Raw genomic sequence first — 20485 nt, forward strand, 5'->3', positions numbered from 1 at the left:
GTGTTACATCTAGGATTTGCTTGAAAATAATCAAGAGGAGGATGGAGAGAGATTTGAGACTGGCCGTGAGTTCATAATTGTTGAGGTTAGGTGATGGGTACATAGAAGTTCATTATTTCATCAACTTTATGTTTGACATTTTTCATTAAGAAATGAAAGAGGATGGGGCGCCTGGGTGGCACAGCAGTTAAGCGTCTGCCTTCAGCTCAGGGCGTGATCCCAGCGTTATGGGTTCGAGCCCACATCAGGCTCCTCCACTGTGAGCCTGCTTCTTCCTCTCCCACTCCCCCTGCTTGTGTTCCCTCTCTCGCTTGGCTGTCTCTGTCTCTGTCGAATAAATAAATAAAATCTTTAAAAAAAAAAAAAAGAAAAAAGAAATGAAAGAGGAAGGGGCGCCTGGGTGGCACAGCGGTTAAGCGTCTGCCTTCAGCTCAGGGCGTGATCCCGGCGTTACGGGATCGAGCCCCACATCAGGCTCCTCTGCTATGAGCCTGCTTCTTCCTCTCCCTCTCCCCCTGCTTGTGTTCCCTCTCTCGCTGGCTGTCTCTATCTCTGTCAAATAAATAAATAAATAAATAAAATCTTTAAAAAAAAAGAAATGAAAGAGGAAAAGGCAAGCACCAACCTAAAAGACTCCTCCATTAGATGTGTCTTTGAAAGGGACTTTTTAAATGTGTGGTGTTCTCTTCTGGAGTTAAGTCATTTTTTATGCACTTTGGGCCAGTATTTCTAAAGCTTCCTTGAAATGTGATTCTTTATATTCTTAATTTATTATACAGTTGACCCTTGACCAATAAGCAAAATTTATTTTTAAAATGTGTACATTTAGGGGCACCTGTATAGCTCAGTTGGTTAAGTATCTGCCTTCGGCTGAGGTCGTGATCCTGGAGTACCGGGATGGAGCCCCACGTCAGGCTTCCTGCTCAGCGGGGAGTCTGCTTCTCCCTCTCCCCCTGCTTGTGTTTTCTCTCTCTCTCTCTCAAATGAATAAATAAAATCGTTTTAAAAATAAAAAAATAAAATGTATATTTAATTCAGAGCAAATGTTTGAATAATCATTTAGGCTAACCATAAATAAGAGGAATTGAGACATCATTTATGAGTCTGTTTTCATATTCTCATCTTAAAGATAACTGAGAAAAAGTTTCTGCCTTGGATAATGGTAGGAATAAAAGTGTTTGTGTTTATTAAAGTACTTTTGAGTTGATCAAGTCATATGTTCTCCCTAGAGTCTTAGCTCATTATGCTAGCTTTTCACAAGACTTTACTGAATCAATGATTGAGTCAGGCAAAATTATTTTATTTAATTTCGAAAAATATTCTAGTTCAGAAAAGAACAGAAAAAATTATTTATATCCCCACAACACAAAATAAATTAATTTGTCCACATTTTGCAGCCCGATTTTTCTTCCTTCGTTGCTTCTATAATGGTTATTACCATGCTCTGGCCCTATTTCTACTAAGAGCCATGTAGATTTGATGACAGAGTTCAAGAGTGGTTGGGCTGGGCCCCAGCCTGTCTGGAAAGGGGGTTGTGGGTATTTTGTTTTGACCCTGCGGGAGATGAGAATCAGGCCAGGGAGAGCGTCAGTGGATGGTGAGCCTCCAAGCAGAGGGTGGGCTACCTCTTTTCTCTTCTTAGCACATCACACACTTTTGAATAGAAGTGTCTCCAGTTCAGCTGTGGACCCTCTCATGGCAACTCAAACAGGCGCCATTTCCTCCTGGCACCAGAGAGCCTACTGTTAGAATGAATAACAACTTCTCTTTGGGGCGGAGACGGGAAATATTCCAGCCTCCTGTTACAAAATGAAATACCCATGGAGCCCAGGCAGGTGATGACATTCCTGAACAAAACACTGAGACGGAAGTATTGTGTTTGCCACCCCTGCCCATCAGGTCCTGGAGGACGGATATACAGAAGAAGGGGTGATGCTAGGAGAAGGGTGGAGAGAAGGGGGGTGTAGTAGAGGGAGGGGGGTAGTGCCAGCTATGACGTGGGAAAGAGTATGGGACCAATGGAAACTACCTCTCTCTTCACTGGACAAAAAAGCCTTTTCCCCTCTTTTACTAAATTTCTGAGAATACCTAATGTCGTTGAAAGCAATTTTTAGTGAGTTGCCATTGTAATCAGAACATTTTAGGGCCATTTCATTCATTTTACAAAATTGAAAGGAGTCAGACATTAGTGAACAGGAGACTTAGCTTCCTGTTCTTAGGTTCCTTAGGACTAAAGCCTGTTCTGTGTTCCTTTACAAGGAGCACTGAATCATGGGACTGCAGCAAAGACGTTGAGACACAAGGCAATGCTAGTTAGCCCATCCCTAGACCCTGGATACACCATCTGGCAACCATGAGTTCAGTGAGCATGGGCTCTGACAGCAGGTCTGCTTAAACTGCAGCCATAAAATATGACCTGCCTATTACGCAGTGTGTCCCTGAGGCAAGAGCTCTGTCCCTGAACTCTGAAGGCCTCAGTTTGGGCAACAATGGCTCTGAGTTAAGCAGATGAGAAGCTTACAATGCCATTCTCATCCTGTTGTCTGCCAGCTTAAGTACAACCCTGGTCCTTCATGAATTTAAGGTCAGAAAAATGGCCTAGATATTAGAGTTAAACCTTCTAATGATGAATATCCTTTCCGTGGCCACCTCCACCTCCCACTCCAGGTCCCAGTTCTGGGACCATGTGGCCATGCCATGTGTGCTCTGGCTCCTGATACTGTCCCTCTTGGATACATCATGGTGTGCTGTAAAAATAGCCTTGTCCTGAAAGCACAAACCGTGTATGTCATCTTTGCACTGTCCTCAGTGAATGGTGAAGGATGTAGCCCATGATAGATGCTAGGGAAATAGCTGTTGGGTAAAAAAACGGATGACAGTAGTTTCAAACAAGCCAAGACTATTTGATTCTTGGGGTGCTTCGAGTCTGACACTCTCCCTCCTAGTGTGATGCTAAAACCTCCTGCAGGACCAGTCGATGGGTGTGTGTAAAAATGTGGGCTCGTGAGCCCGCCCCCCTCAGACTACTGAGTCAGGCAGAATCTCTTGGCCAGGGACCCAGGAAGCTACACTCTTACTAATCACCCCAGGTGATTCTTTTCTTATGTATTACTTGGGTTTGAGATAATCAACCATTATCTAATGGTAGATAAATACTCTAATAAATTTTAATAAAATTATAGGAAAAGAAGATAAAGTTTTACTGTGATAGAAATGCATACAGGGTAGGATTCATTTATCCATACAGTGCTTATCAACACCTGCCACATGCCAGGCACTGTTGTGTGCACTTAAGGCAGAGTGGTGAGCAAGGCAGACATGATTTCATGGCAGTTAGAGTTGGGCAGACAGACTATAAGTAAATAAATAGTTGTGGGTTGCGAGTGTATGAAGGAAGAAATTAAAGCCAGTGTTATTGATAGCAATGGACAGAAGATGAGCTTCTCTGAGGAAACATTTACCTCTGAGGCAGGAAGAATGAGAAGTAAATCATCCACGTGCAGCTTTAAGGGTGGGGTACTCCTACTGGGAGGACAGTCTGGAGACAAGGATCCTGTTTTTGAGAGCCTTGAGGAAGAAAAGAGCTTGGACAAACAGGGTGGCTGAAAGCCTGTGGTGAGGGACAGTAGTGAAAAATGAGACCAGGATGGGAGATATGTGACTTCATCATAAGTAATTACAGAGGAAGCCATTGAAATGTAAAACAGAGGCATCATGGCTTTACAAAGATGCTATGTGGAGAGTAAATTAGAGGATGAGGGTGGAGGCAGTCCCGTGAGGGGAAAACTCAGCCCAGGTGACAAGTAACAATGGCCTGAATAGCCAAGAAGTAAATGGATTCAAGAGGGAAAACAACCTGGAGAGGGATTAGAAATGGGTAGAGGGCAACTAATGAATCATCAAACTTTACATCGGAAACCGGGGATGTACTGTATGGTGACTAACATAATATAATAAAAAAAAAAAAAGAAAAAAGAAATGGGTAGAGGGCCATGAAGAGAAGATGGCTGGGTGAACAGTGGGATGTGACCAAGGAGAGAACGTCAAGTCTAAAGGGAGTGCAGTGTCGAAAAGGCCAAGGCTTCCATGGTGGAGGCTTGAAAGATGAGTGTGTGTTCCCAAGGTGGTTAAGATGGGCAAGAGAAAGAGGAGAAGGGAGGAAGAAGGGCATTCCTTGAGCCTGATGAGGCTCGAGAACAGAAAACAGCATCTTTCCAGACAGTACATTGATAACTGTGGACTTAGAGGAGGTGTTGACTATTTAGGTGTGTCTTAGATAGGGAGAGCACCTACAGTGGTTAGTAGCGTGAGCTGTAGAATCAAAGTGCTTCAGAGGCTGGCTTCCTCACCAACTTCACCTCTGTGAGCCTGTTTCCTCACCTGTAAACCTGAGAAGTGGGAATAATAATAATAATAATATCAACCTTTGTAGAGATATTATGAGGAAAAAATGTGATCATCCGTGCAAAGCGTTGGCACAATGCCTGATAGAGGTGAGGGTGCTATGAAGGTTAGAGGTGTGGTTGTGAGGCTCTGTGAGCAGTAAATTGAGTAGATTATTTATTTGGACTTGGAGTCAGGAGTCCTACAACCTAGTCTTGACCCTGAGCTTAACAAGTGAAAGCAATTCAAGTGTCTTAAGTACTTGGACCCTGCTGTCAGTTCCATCCTCTACAGAGGATTTAAGCAAATCAGAATAATTATTGGCTTCTGAGCTACCTCATTGTTCCAAAGAGCTTGAGTCTCTTGCGTCAGAAGTTACCATCCAGGGAAAACTTCAATAATTCCTCATCTGTCCAGTTTAAGCTAGAATAACCTTATTTGCTGGTGAAATAGCAGAAGAAAATCAGCATGTACTTTCTAGTCCAATGGCTGGAAGAAGTTAGGTGGACGGACATGAACAACCCCTGCCTAGATAAGACGATAGACGTGCCACCTTGTCTAGTAGGAGTACGTAGGACTGGAGAAAAAAAATCAACAAAGTGGAAGTGGTTATCATGGACTAAGATTATTTTGGACTAAGATATAAGAATGTTTAGAAGACTATTTTTGTCCTAATTGAAGTAAATAAATTGAAGATGTTAATGCACGTTACGCACTGAGCTTTCTTAAGTATGTACAACATAGGCTTCTGAAGTCAGCATCCTTCAGATGTTTAAAATGGACAAAGGATTTGAAATCTGTCATTTCGTTTACTGCAGAAATAGGACCGAAATAACCTCCCTTTCCTTCAGTGCCTTGTACGTGAAGCACTAAACCTTTTTCTGACCTTAGGTGGATGAAAGTTGCAAGCCTGGTCTTACAGCAGATAATGATTATAATAGCTAATATTTATTGCCTTCTTAGGTGCTCTTTGCAATTAACTGCTTTATGTGTATTCTTAATTCATCTCAACTGAAAGAAGCACACTATTTACTCATTTTATGGCTGAGGAACCAAGATTCAAAGAGATATGTAACTTTCCAGAGGTTACCTAGCTAATAAGACCACTAAATGGGTGGAGTTGTCTGTTTCATGATTTGGATGGTTGAAGCCCATCAGACGAAGACTGCCCAGAAACCAACCTTCAAACAAGAGCCCAACAACATTAGGTTTATTTAACTTGTGTGGCAAGAAAAAAATACATACCCATGAGACTATGAGCAGGAGAGAATAAGGGCTTAGTGTAGAGTTGGGCTTGTACTAGTGACTCTAATATGGATTAGGAAAGCAAGGACCAGTTATCTTTGGGGAGGTGTCAGGAAGCAGAGTCAATGTGGTGTTTCAGTAATTTTTATCTAGGAGATGAAGAAATAGATAAGGGACGAGACTGTCATCCATCAAAACAGTCGCTCATCTTAGAACAGCGGGACATTTGGTTACTTTGTGTTGCCTACGGTCCTTTTCTCTGTCTTGCTGTGATTGTGGATCATTTCCATCTTGTGCCTCCATGGTCACAGAGTGGCTGTGTCTGACAATTGTTTGTATTCTGTAGAAGCTGTTTACGCTGAGTCACCCTCAGACAGTACCGCCTGGCTCTTGATTCTCTGGACTCCCTCCTCCTCCTCCCTCTCTCTCCCCCTTGCTCTTCTTCCCTCTCCTTCCTCTTTCCCTCCCCTTCCCTCTCCCCCACTCTTTCCTCCCTTTATTGATTTCAAATAAGGGCTGATTTTTTCCATCCAAAGAATAATCCCACCATCATTAGGTCCTGTGTTCTGTCCCTGGGGAATGTTAGCACAAGGAAGGTTTTCAGATTCAGAGAGACCTCATCTTGAATCTCAGCTCAGCCATTTAACACCTCTTTAACCTTAGGCAAATTTGTTGATCTTTTTGGCCTAGGTTTCTTCATCTCTAAAAAATGGGAAATGATAATTGCCTTGCAGACTGTTTTGAAAATCAGAGATAATTTACATACAGTGCTTGACGCACAGAGTTCAGTCTGACCACTATTAAGGCTTAAACATTTGTCTAATGTTAATTTGATTTATACTTTATAAAGTATAAGTCTAACAGCAACAAACGTATTTTCTGTTACATAAACTATTTGATTGTGGAAGGTCACAGAAGATGGGAAGAGCCAGGCTTTCTGAATGTGATTTTCTACTCTTGAATATTATATAATGAAACTTGCCATAATTGCTGTTTTACATATATTAAAATTTTAAAAATACATAACATTATGCTACTCATTTAACCAATTAAAAATACAAGGTAGCATTAAGGCTCTCAACATTTCGTACCTAATAAAACTTGGTGAGATACAGGAAAGGTTACCACAGTTACAGACTGGGCAGGGAAAAAATGACGGCTGAGGAAGGCTGTCAAGAAGAGTGGAAGATATAGAAAGCCTGCTGTCATTGTATGTGTAGAAAAAGGTCTTGTAAAACATTTCCACTGAAGGTTTACTTTTTGCACAGGCAAAAATTGGGATTAAATGATAGGAGGATGAAATACTGAAATTACCCCTGAACTGTGGGGTGGTTTTTGTTTCCAACTTTGTTTTTTTTCCTACATGTTTTTCTACATTTTCCAGGTTTTCTACAGAAATCCTATTCATGATCAGAAAAAAAGGTTTTGGCAGAACCAGAAACCAGGAAAAAGGCATTTAGTCTTCTAAAAATCCTGTTTTTCCTGAAGTTGCTAGGTTTCTCAGCCATAGTTGCCAAAATCTTGACACCGTGTGTATCTGTGCGTGCGTGCATGTGCACACGCGTCTCATAAAACATCCTTAGGCATATGCTAGACATTAAATGGTCTTTGAAATTCTGGTGCAGAATTACCTCAAATATGTGAACTGTGGGAAACTGGAATGGTCCATTACAAACAGTGGTGCTGAGATAGCCCAGTCTTCTTCATTGTGTCTCCAGTTGTTTTATGATTTAATAACTCTATTTTAAGAGAATACAATTGGAAAACATCCTGCTAATGAAAAAAAGTTGCTACAAATGACTCACTTTTCGTGTGGTCTCTTCTTCTCCCCCACTCCCCACCCCCACACTAGAAGTCCGGCCTTCATTTTCGACACACAGATAATACGGTCCAGTGGTTAAGAGCAATGGAGTCTATTGGTCTACCCAAGGTAAGCCTGAACTGGGAAGCCAAAAGGGGTCATGCGAACACCTCAATATGAAAAAAGATTTGGCATACTGGGATATGTTAATGTGGCAGATGGCCTGATTGCCTCAGGCACGACAAATGTGAGGACTACACAGAAATATGGAAAGGCCTGTACAAAGTAATATAGGGCAGGAACTCAGAATGAAGTATGGAGAACAGCTAGGTTAATGCCCTGTATAAATTCACAAGGTCACAACAAGCTTCAGCTGGTAGATAGTTAACTTAAAATAGCCGCCTCCTTTTTTTACCTCAGTTTCTGTATCATGCTACCATATATTGTATCACTGTACATTATAATGACAAAGGCATTTATAAAGTATAATTATAGATCATATTATCACTTTGAATGTTAAAAGCTAGAGGGTTGTAGCTCTTCCTCTTGAAATAGCTGTCCCAAATAAAACTCAGCAAATACTCAGAGCTTGTTCAATTGAAAGAGCGGGCACACTTAAGCCTGAGAGACAAATGGACAAGTAGAGGAAATGAGGAAATAATTACATTTGTTAGAAACTGTAGAGTGATTTCTTAAACGTCTTCTTTTGAAATAATTTTAGATTCACAGGAAGTTGCAAAAATAGTACATCTGTGCGTTTTCTTCATTCAGCTTCCCCCAGTGGTGACATCTAGTAAGTGTGGTAAAATAAATTGACGTTGGTGTGTTACTGCTAACAAGGCCACAGACCTTAACTTAGTTTTCACCATTTTTATATGCAATGATTTGTGTGTGTGTTTCTATGCAGTTTTATGCCATGAATGTATTTGACCACCACCACAGTTAAGATACAGATACCACAGAGGAGTAGGCCTTGACATTGCATCCTTTCCTAGCCCTGTCCCCTGGAAGCCCCTAATCTGTCCTCCATCTCTATGGTTTTATCATTTTGAGAATGTTGAAGAAGTGGAATCATACAGTAGGGACTCTTTAGAGATTGACTTTCTTCCAGTAAGCATAATGCCCTCGAGGTCAATCAGGTGTTTGTAGGTATCATAGTTCACTCCTTTCTGTTGCTTATTATGTACAGCTATTTTGAAGAAATGATATCGGAGTGGTCCAGCTTGAAAGCAAGGGGACAGGCTACTGATGTAAGACCTGTGTTGGTGGTGGTATTGTTAATCCGGGTTTGAATTAACAACCGCATCACGACAAAAACAGAGGATTCCTTAACATAAATTATAAATGCCTGTTTTCAATCTACTTGAGCTTATACTTGATTTAGTTCACTTCTTTTATTTAAAAATAGTCAATATTGATTTCTTCTTCCATTTTTAATGAAATTACTTTCCCTTCTCCTAAAATGCACAGAACATTAAATGCTGTTCCCATCTGGGCACTAGTTAAAATATAGAATTCATATTTCTGGGTTGTCATTCAGCAAGTACTGACTGGGTAGTAAGCAGATTAATAACAAAAGAAAAAAATTCAAATAGAATTTTTCTGTATGAGTCAACATACTTTAAATTAGGATAATTTTGTTATGTTTCATAGATTTGATTTAAACCTTTTCAAATTTTGTGTGTTGGGCCAGGTTTTCCTTAATTTTAAGCCAAATAAGTGATCCATAGAGCGGATGCTGTTTTAACACTGATTTTTGTGAAGTGATTGATACATTACATTGCAGGGATGACACAGCAATAGTGTGCTGAATTGACGGATGTATTTGACGACTACTAATGTCTTCACTTACCAATATTAAGTGCCTACTCCGTGCTCAGCCTCGTGTTAACGCTGAGGATACAGTGATGAATAAAATGTTCTGGACAACTCTATGAATTGATCCCATCTTATTGCTATAAGAAGACCGATTCATAAAGAGTTTGCCAAAGAAATGAAGCAGTATTTATATAAATACACATTTCTGTATGGGGAGAGAGAAAAAAATATAGGAAGTTGTTGAAAGGAAAAGGAGTGGGGAGCCGTAGGGTTCGTCTGCTTCCCCAGTAGACCTTGAAACCTGGTCCTGTTCTTCCGAACTGGGAATCCTCAGCAAATGTGTTGAGGGAAAGTTGAAAAGACCCTTGAAGTTTCCTAGGCTGCGGACGTTTCTTTAGGTGCCCAGGGACTACACATTGTGGCTGAGGAAACTTTGCTGCTTTCTTCTCTCAGCTTTTTTCAACATCCAATAGAAAATTGCACTTGAGTATCAAGTGCTACCGTATGATAGAGGATATAATTTTAGTTTTTATGGCAACTTTTATAAAAGAACTACTGAAAGCCAGCCATGCCAGTATGCTTATCTTTTTCTTAGAAGCTTCAAGCCTAATTATTCATTTTTTGGTGCTTAGAAACAGAGAGGTTTGGTGCCCTATTCTGAAATCTGTTTCTTATCAAGCTTTTAGTTTCAGGCTTAAAAGTGGTATAAATGTGTATTAGAAGCCTCAGTGTTGAAACTTACTAGTTAAGTAGCACCATATTTAGGTGTTTATCCAAAAAAGTAATCAGGTGTTCAGAAATGCAGGGATGTTCATTGCAGTGATTTGTAATAGGGACAGATTTAATAGGGACAAATGGGGGGGAGTTCAGCCTTGGAGAACTGGCTTAAATTATCGTTCAAAAAGATAAAAGAATCACAAACATCTATTAGAAATAATGTTCTAATAGAATAAGGAAGGGGATGGAAAACAGTCATGTTCTATAGTACTACAGTAACACCATACTGTAGTGTTACTGGGGTTACAGTATTACATACAGACATACAAAAGGCAGAGGCACATATTGAAAAAACCTTGGAAGAAAATATACCAAAATGCTAATGGAAACAACCTAGGAAGTGAGATTATAGGTAATGTTTCTTTCATACCTCATTTACTTTCCAGATTTTATTTGGTAAAATGTGTTCTGTCCAGCAGAAAATAACATCAGTGTGTGTTGTGTGTGCATACCTGTTTACACAAGTGCGACACTAGGTGTTTAATGTTCTAGTAAAACACTGTAAGCTGGACACCCTTCTCAGGCTAGGGTACCTGTAGGCAGTCACAGGAGTGACCCTGTACAGAGAGCAGAGCCTGACTGGGCTTGCCACAAGTGAAGTGGAATTGCCACCTAGCCCTGTGGATGCAACCTCCCTGCAGTGGCCGCCTGGGAATCCCCACCCCCCGAGCCCCCTAGGAGGCATGCTGTCAGGGGACCAGACGCACCAATGGGTCTGCCTGTAGAGCGAAAGAGACCAACAATGGAGAGGGGTTCCTCTACGTTTAAATAAGTACAGCAAAGACAATCAAAGTAGCATCATTTGGGAGATTTAAAATAACTGTGCAAAGCAAAACATAAGAAAACACATTGTTTCTTTTGTTTTCCAGATATTTTATCCAGAAACAACAGATGTCTATGACCGGAAAAACATACCGCGAATGATATACTGCATTCATGCGTTGAGGTAGGGAAAAAGACACAGCTAAGAGTCGAAGAAGTGGATGTCAATGCACCTGTAGTTTCTCTTTTAGAAGAGGGATCATAAGTTACTTAAAGAATCTGGAGAACTTTAACTGGATTGTGTTGTTTTGAATTTGGCACAAATTTTTTAAATTGTCGCGTAAATACGGTCCTTGAACTGGAAAAAAATTTTTTTTTATTTTTTAAATCTAATTCAAAACAGAATACCAGAAAATGAATGAAAGACCTGTAAGTGTAATGAGAAGATGTAAGTTGAAACTTCTAGGGATCTCATGTATGTTGCCATATTCTTGGGTTGTGATCTAGTTTACCAGTATAGCCAAAATACATCAAATGGGCAGCTTTGATGGTCATTATAATTTTGATACTCTTAAGTTATCATTTTGCTTCAATTCTTATTATAAACTAATGAAGTCCAATATAAGGATAGTTTCTTTTGACTTTGCTTAATAGAACTTGCACTATAAGGGTAAAGAAGAAACATAAGAGTTGCTTTGAGTTAGTCAAATCAAGATATGTTCTTTTTTTTTTTTTTAAAGAAGGAAAGGAGGAAGGGCAGAGGGAAAGAGAGAGAGAGAGAATCTTAAGCAGACTTCATGACCAGCATGGAGCCAGCCTCGGGGCTGAATGTTACAACCCTGAGATTGTGACCTGAACCAAAATCAAGAGTCGGACCTTAACCAACTGAGCCACCAGGCGCCCCAAGATACTATCGTTCATTAATTTAAAGCAATTATTTGATAACTTAATTTTTGAAAACGCTTACATTGTGCTGGTTCACAGATCATTTTTATCTTACTCGGCTGGAAGAAACGTTATTTTTAGATGGTAAAAAGATGATTCTAAAAATCCGGTTTATGGCTGTCATCTTGCATTCATGCAGGTAATGGCTGGAAGACTTCATGTCTAATTAAATTTTAAATTTCTTCTAGAACATCTGCCTTATGTTTATATCACTAGAAGTCATTTTCCTGGCAGAGTCTTCTGAGTAAAGGTTTATATTAACTTCTTCCTGGCTCTTTTCCTCTCCAAAGGAAAAGGTTTCTACAATAATTCATTGCACTGTGGCCTACTAGAAAAGAATTTTGATTATGTCATATAATTTGACTTTTCCCCCTGATGGGTATTTATGAGATTTCTTTGGAAGATGGCAGTTGCTAGAAATACAGACCAAATGTAGGTGCCTTACTGCAATTTCTTTCTATTCTAGTAATTTAGAATGGGGTAGAAGGCGGGATCACTTCTCTGCCTGCCTCCTCATATGTGGCTAGTATATCATAATGCCAACAGTGTTTCTAAAAGCTTTCTGTGCAAAAGTGCTTGTCTCGAATATTTTCAAATGTGTTGCCCAACATTCCTTGTCAAATATTTTTCAGAGCTTGTAATGTTCACTTAACGCTACACCTAGTACTGCTTTTGTGACCTGCTAAGCCAGCTCCCATTAGTTACTGTCACGATCATATCCACCCATCATTGTGCTAATCTCCAAATCTGTGGCATGCTCTTGGAGTATCTTGGACAAGCTTAAATTGATTTCCCAATGCGGACACCTGGGGTGTTAATGTTAAGCTGCTTATAAAGAAATGGTGTGCTAAGTTCCTTTCTAGTGATGTCACTGTTCTTCCACAGAAATTATATAGAACTGCACTGAGGCTTACAAATGGTTTGTGATCATTTCAACAATGGCTTCAGCAGCTTGGGAAATGAAGAAAAGGCAACTTCTTATTCTTGCCACCTGTATGCGAATGTTGGGGTGATATTTTCTAGGACTGCTTTCACAGTCATGCAATTACTCATGGAGGTCTCCATTACTATTACTCATTCCAGAGATTCCTCTTGAGCCTGTCCCTCACCAAATCTGACCTTAGGTAGGACCTTTACTGTTGACTTAATACACAGCATCCCCTGGGAGAATCTCCTTCACTTTTCTCTGTCCTAAACGTACTGTGTGACTGCTTCTTGGTATAGAACTGAGAAGTCTCTATGTCTAAAGTTTTTTCTATCAAAACATTTTCCCTCAATGGTTTAGAATACAGTTACTCAAATGAGGCTGATACTCTGCTCTGTTGACCGAGACACATTTGGGAGCTGATACTCTGCTCTGTTGACCGAGACACATTTGGGAGTGGGTTCCCTCTCACTGGATAATTAGAAGTGATGCTGGAAATGAACACATGCATTTCTGGCCATTAGATCCTGGCTGGGGATACAGCAACATGGCTCGTGTAGAAAGTCATCGTTACTGGACAGGGAATTGGGCAGGTCAAGGTTCTGAGTATAGATCAGGAACCAGGTGGAAAGATCCCCCAGGTACCCAGGCACTGCCTTCCCGCTACTCCAGCCCACGGGCCTGGTGTGATCTGCAATGTTAGCTCTCAGTCCTGCCAACTTGTCTTCTATTCCCTGTCTTCTTGATTTGGCCTTAACAACCTCATTAAGATTCTCTGGGGTTTCGCCCTTGCTTCCTGTTTGTATCTGCTTTCTACTTTTCTGGCCTGGTCCTCACCTTTTCACTCTTATTTCTGACCCTGGTCTTGTTGCTTGCCACTCATTGCTCCCTTTGTCTGCAGCTTGATGTTCTCAGTGAAATGCCACCAGAGAGTGTGAGCACAGCAGCCCCAGGGGAAATCCTCATACTTTGCTTCCTGTAGAAAGACTCACCTCAGTGATAGGTGACCTCATTCTTTTTCCAAAGAAATGTTTACCTTTTTCTTATTTAAAATAAAATATTTAAATTCTCATTGTGGGAAAAATTGGGAAACTTGGAATATATACCAAAGGAAAAGCTAGCTAAAGCACCCATTATTGCAACACCAGTATATTGTGACTCTTTGGTATATTTGTAAAAACGTGTATATGGCATGGCTTCTTTTTGTGGCTTCATTTGGAATGTATGAAAGTCTGCAATGAAAAGAAACCAGTTCAAGAAGTGAGAGCCTTGCTAACAAGTTACTGGTAATGATTTTTTAACTGGGCGTTTATGCATGGAGAAGAACACTTTTTGCATGTCATTCGTTGCTCAATTTATGAAACAACAGTTCAGTGTTTAAACATTGGTTATAAAATGAAATTAGGGGCACCTGGGTGGCGCAGTCGTTAAGCGTCTGCCTTCGGCTCAGGGCGTGATCCCAGCGTTCTGGGATCAAGCCCCACATCAGGCTTCTCTGCTAGGAGCCTGCTTCTTCTTCTCCCCCTCCCCCTGCTTGTGTTCCCTCTCTCGCTGGCTGTCGCTCTGTCAAATAAATAAATAAAATCTTTAAAAAATAAGAATAAATAATAAAAAATGAAATTAGTTGAAAAATTTTAGTAGGACTGATAGTTTGAACACTTGAGATACCTTAAAGGGCAGGTGAAATACCCGGAGGTATCATTACCACCTTAACACACTTAAACCCATTCTGAAAGATCCACGCTGCAAGTTTCGCTCATTTAATTATCGATGTACTAATTTTGACTCAGCCCAGGACTATAATATATTGACCCTTAGCCAGAGTTGACATGATCATAAGGGCACCAGAAACCAAAGACCTTCACACCTGCCTGGGTTATAGATCTGGCTTCTGACTGGTCAGTTGTCAAGCGGCACGTGGTCCCGGTTTGGCTTCTTCCCCCAAGGTGAGTCAGACCCTGGCTACCAGGCATCAGTCAGACCTTTATAATTTTCAGTATATGATTTCCGGGTAGGTTTTTATTTTCATTCTGGTCCCCACCTCCTCATCCCCCAGAAATGATTGACCGCCTAAGTCTCGCTTGGCCAGTGTTACATAACCCATTGTCCTGTCATAATGATGTATTGGCCTGATCTGTTAACATTATTAAAAGCTTATGTATGCCTTTTGAATGTTTTCTTGAAATTAGTTGGGCATTCTAGAGGTTTCTCGCCCACGAGATGAAGGATTGACTCTACCTAACGTTCTTCGGTAGATTGTTCATTTGGCTGATTGATCATCTCAGACTGTGTTTCTGGATCCTCCGTCTGCTTGATGATGATGTGACTGTCAGTGCCAGACCTTCTTCCCACCTGGCTGTTTCTGTGTGTTCTTTAGGCCTTTCTTATCTTAGTTCACTTCCTTGGTTTTCCATGACATTCTGGCTTAGAGTTCCTGCTTTTGATTCTTACGGTATAAGTATAACATAAAGAGTATAAAAATATCTATGTTCCGTAGACAGATATAGAAAAAACAAAGCACTTGTATTTTAATAACATGTTCCATCTTGTTAAAATCAGTACAATTATCCATGTCTTACTTTATCAATTTGTATTATAATTTCCTTTCTGTACGCTTTGTACCATTCTCTTTTGATGATGGTTCGAACTCCTGGCCTTTCACACACTTAACCAGGGTTGGTATCTTCTGCTCTGATGGATCAGATTGATTTACTTTGGTCAGTAGGAGCTCTTTGGGGCCAGCGCCTTTGTCCTTGTAGCATTTGTCCCTGACATTATTGGAGAGATCCTTGCTTTGTGGTCACAACAGGATGTTCGAGGCCTATCGTAATTATTTCTGCTTCGAGACGTGAAATCATCTCCCCTCCCGGGAATCCTTTGCAAGTCATATGTGCGTAATGATCTTTCTCGTTTGATAGATTAGGGATCTGGATTCTGCTTTTCTTACTGTACCAACTTTCTTGGACCATTAAGACACTGACAACAGCAGGCTGAAGATCAGCCACCTCCCCTCTGTTTCGTGGCTGGTGCTCCTGCAGCAGATCATGGCCCGACCGCCCCAGCAGTCTTGTTTTCAAATGCAGTGATGGTGCCGCAGTAGCACACATTTGGGGCTTGCATTTGTGATAATGGCTCTGGTGACCCCACTCCCGATTAACCAGTTGTCGATTAACCAGTTGTCGTTCCAAATGCACTGACTGCTTAGGGAAGAAGGGCCCCTCTACAGCACACCTGCAGGCAGGCGGCTGCCTTGCTTACCAGGTTGATTACGTATCTGGCCCTCAGGCTTGAATCCAGAACTCTCTTTGTCTTACGCTCTATGCCCTAAGGAAGTTTAACCTTTTAAAAAACCAGTTAATGGGATGCCCGGGTGGCTCAGTTGGTTAACCGTCTACTTTCGGTTCACATCAAGATCCCAGGGCGCTGGGATCCTGCCCCACGTCGGGCTCCTTACTCAGCAGGGAGCCTGCTTCGCCCTCTGCCTGCCGCTTCCCCTGTTTGTGCTTTCTCTCTCGCTCTCTGTCAAATAAATAAATAAAATCTTTAAAAAACAACAACAAGCTGGTTGTTGGCTTATACCAGACTGATGGCGGGTCTGGCAGAGAACATGCTTGCATTTAGAAATTAGCCTCCTGGACAGAGTTCCTAACCCAGAGGGGAGGTTCCACGTTCGTGTCTCAGGAGGGGTATGTGGGGATGGCAGTATTTGGGATTAAGATGAGAAGGATGATGATACCTTATGTAGCTTTCAAATCGCTCCTTCTTCAAAATTCTCCCCACACTCTAGACCATACTGTCTCCTCCTCTTCCTATCCTGAAATAGTATCAGGACTCCATCTTTTTGTCCAACTCAATTCTAAGCTCTTTGAGACCATGAACCATGCCACCATGCCTTGTCACCGAACACAGCACACACAGCCCTGATGCCAAATTAAGTCTCTGGAGTTCATATTTTTAAATTTTTAGCTGGTAAGGGTGCCTCAGAATTCTTTTTATTTTTGCTTGAATATTAGGTGAAGAACACTGGATTTTGACATGATACTGGCAGGGATGTATATGATTAAGATGGAAAAATAGGGGCGCCTGGGTGGCGCCGTCGTTAAGCGTCTGCCTTTGGCTCAGGGCGTGATCCCAGCGTTCTGGGATCGAGCCCCACATCGGGCTCCTCCGCTATGAGCCTGCTTCTTCCTCTCCCACTCCCCCTGCTTGTGTTCCCTCTCTCGCTGGCTGTCTCTGTCAAATAAATAAATAAAATCTTAAAAAAAAAAAAAAAAGATGGAAAAATAATTTAGCTCTCTGGTTGAAACTATTTGAAACACGGTGCCCGTGAGGGAAAATAGTAAAAGGTTCTTAGTGTTGAATAAGCAGAAACTCCTGGATTAGTTCTTAGGAAGTTGTTAATTATTATTAATTGGTTATTAATAAAGGACACAATCATTAAACAAGGATCATAGCAGTAATGAAAGCAAACAATTATATGCCTGGCACTGTTCCAAGTACTTTACAGGTGCAGTCTCATTTTATCCTCCCCATATACCTATGTGGTACATCCTGTTAATAATCCCGTTTTCTTTTTTTTTTTTTTTTTTTTAAANTTTTTAAAGAGAGGTTATGCTTTTTTTTTTTTTTTAAGATTTTTTTATTTTATTTTTTCGACAGAGATAGAGACAGCCAGCGAGAGAGAGAACACAAGTAGGGGGAGTGGGAGAGGAAGAAGCAGGCTCACAGCAGAAGAGCCTGATGTGGGGCTCGATCCCATAACGCCGGGATCACGCCCTGAGCCGAAGGCAGACGCTTAACCGCTGTGCCACCCAGGCGCCCCAATAATCCCATTTTCTAATGAAGAAAGTTGAGGTACAGAGAGACTAAGGTCACACATCTAGTACGTGGCAGAGTTCAGATTCGAAACCAGGCTGTGTGACACCGGGTCCTGGGCTGTACTGGCTTCGTCACTGACCTCAAAAGGGAGTCATGTGTTTGCCTACTACTAAGAAAACTCTGAAGACAGCATCCAACGTGAGCATAGGCCTCTCAGCTGTTAATTTTAGGAAGTTTGAAGGTGCGAAATCGTGGAACCTCAAAACTGGAAAGACCTTGAGAAGTTACTTTTGTCCAGGCCTTCATTTCAGAGATGAGGGGACTGAAAGCAGTGGGTTATGTGACTTGCTCTGAGTTCCACATCTACATGGGGCCAGTCTTGCAGCCAGGATCTGGGTCTTAGGATGCTGCTCCCATGGTCTTTCTGGTTCTCCTGAGGCTTGGATTTGTAAGCATTCATCTCACATGCCACACCATAAAGTGAGCTGCACAGGATCTGATCCAGAAAAGCTGAAATTAATTCAGCTCCTACCTTGTAAGTTTGCATTTCATTACTATTGCACCTTTTAATGTGTATATTGAAAGTAGTAGGAAAAGCCCTGATAGGTTTGTTTTTTGGTGTTGTTTTATTTTTACTGTATTGCTTCCTGAACTTGAACTGATACTGTTTGTACAAATGGGAGCACATGGGCCAGAGAGGCTTTTGCTACGTCAGGGCAACCTCTCTGTAACTGGCCCCTCTAAGCTACACAAGTGTGCTGTCCCTCTGGTGAGAGAAGAGCCTCCCTATTTCACACTAAGTACTTTCTTATTTGGGGGAAGCTAAGCGATGGTAACATTTGTTTCCTTGGCTTCCTTTGGAATTGCCCTCGCACTTTGTATTGGCCCTTAGGCACGAAAGGTGCTTAAAAAGTTGTGCTGAAGAGCTCCAAGAAATTGGTGTTTTTTTTATATTGGACAGGCTCTTCTTTTAAGATCAAGACTCTGGATTTCCTATACGCTTCAGGTAGTGAATGGCCTCATTTGAATTTAAATGCTTGGGAAGGAGTGGGCTGCTGTGGCTGATTCTCTTCAGCATGGGAAGAGTGGATAAGTACACAGTAACCTGCCCTCCTGAGTGATCTGGTTGGAAGTGCCTCCCACGCAGAAAGTCGTTATAAAACTACCACACGGTGAAAAGTGGCGCTTTTCAAAAAGCTAATAATTGAAGCTTCAGCATTGGAGGCAATAAATGTTGAAAATTGAAGCCAGATAAAAAATATACATTAACATTTAATCATTTTTGGTGAAAGTATGTATGTGCAAATGAGATTTCTAACTGATCCATACCAATTTCAGAATATCTTTTTTTTTTTAATTAAAAAAATTTTTTTTGTTATATTATGTTAGTCACCATACAGTACATCCCTGGTTTTCGATGTAAAGTTCCATGATTCATTAGTTGCGTATAACACCCAGTGCACCATGCAATACGTGCCCTCCTTACTACCCATCACCTGTCTATCCCATGCCCCCACCCCCCTCCCCTCTGTAGCCCTCAGTTTGTTTCTCAGAGTCCATAGTCTCTCATGCTTCATTCCCCCTTCTGATTACCTCCCCTTTTTTTATCCCTTTGTTCCCCTACCGATCTTCCTAGTTCTTATGTTCCATAGATGAGAGAAATCATATGATAATTGTCTTTCTTTGCTAATCGCGTTAAAAGCCAAGATTGTTTGATCCAAAAGGTAACTTCTCAGCACCACCTTGTGGTAACTTTTAGTTAAACCAGGATGTTGGCTTATTGTAGGATTTATGTTAGTATTACAGTGGGCAGTGGGGAAGTAGTCTAATTGGAAATAGTCACCCAATTTCTTCAGTACCACAGGGGAAAATTAGCACTTTTGTTTAGTATAATAGTTATAATTCCTATTACCAACAAACCTATATTTTGTGGAAGCCTAAACGCTTTTATTTTAGGAACAGTGTGGCAGAGAAAAATATTTTTTATGGAGTAGATATCCCATGCATAGTAATTAAGTGAATGGATCAGTAGAGGAAATAATGTGAAAACAACTGAGATGAAATTACTAAAGTAGTAATTTAAAAAAGAAAAATCATTCGCAGTAAGAAAGGATGCCATCCCCTGACCACACAGACAAGGTGGGATTGACTGAGAAACAAGACAGAAGACCACAGCCCAGAAATCACAGGGTGTAGCAGAGCAAGGAGCTGCCCTGGGGCTTGCTACAAGCAAGCCAGAAAAAAGATCCCAAAGCCAGAGTTAACCCGGAAGCCCCGATGTGAGAAGGCAAGACATGGGCACCCTCATGGTGTCAGCCACATGTTCCCAGGTGGTCTCCCTAAGACTGGCTCCTGTCATGGGAACCTGTGGTCCACAATGGCACAAAGCAACTCCCAAGCACCACGATGAGCCCCAGATCAGGGAATGCCAGACAGTTGAGGGAAACCAACCTCTGAAAGTGGGATTAGGTTCAACAAGAAGACGTGCCAGGCAAGGAATAAAGGACAATATTAAAATAGGTGCTATTGGAGCATTGTCCACAATAGCTAAATCGTGGAAGGAGCTGAGATGCCCTTCAACAGATGACTGGATTAAGAAGCTGTGGTCCATATATACAATGGAATATTACTCAGCTATCAGAAAGAACGAATTCTCAACATTTGCTGCAACATGGACGGCACTGGAGGAGATAATGCTAAGTGAAATAAGTCAAGCAGAGAAAGACAATTATCATATGATTTCTCTCATCTATGGAACATAAGAACTAGGAGGATCGGTAGGGGAAGAAAGGGATAAAGAAAAGGGGGGTAATCAGAGGGGGGAATGAAACATGAGAGACTATGGACTGTGAGAGGCAAACTGAGGACTTCAGAGGGGAGGGGGTGGGGGAAGGGGATAGCCTGGTGATGGGTATTAAGGAGGGCAAGTATTGCATGGTGCACTGGGTGTTATACGCAACTAATGGAGCATCGAACTTTACATCAGAATCTGGGGATGTACTGTAAGGTGA

The 20485-nt window shown here is 41.4% G+C and overlaps 1 protein-coding gene across 5 annotated transcripts in view; it reads left to right on the forward strand.

Annotated features, from left to right (window-relative positions):
- The window catches only part of IQGAP2 (IQ motif containing GTPase activating protein 2), a 283284-nt gene that overhangs the window by 143635 nt on the left and 119164 nt on the right, over positions 1 to 20485 (forward strand). For all 5 annotated transcript variants that reach the window (XM_034656385.1, XM_019806525.2, XM_002925818.4 and 2 more), the window contains 2 exons: positions 7481 to 7558; positions 10894 to 10970. In XM_034656385.1, the coding sequence (XP_034512276.1) occupies positions 7481 to 7558; positions 10894 to 10970 (155 nt within the window). The remainder of the gene's footprint in view (positions 1 to 7480; positions 7559 to 10893; positions 10971 to 20485) is intronic.

The sequence above is a fragment of the Ailuropoda melanoleuca genome, chromosome 3, assembly GCF_002007445.2.
Source record: "Ailuropoda melanoleuca isolate Jingjing chromosome 3, ASM200744v2, whole genome shotgun sequence".
Classification (NCBI taxonomy): domain Eukaryota; kingdom Metazoa; phylum Chordata; class Mammalia; order Carnivora; family Ursidae; genus Ailuropoda; species Ailuropoda melanoleuca.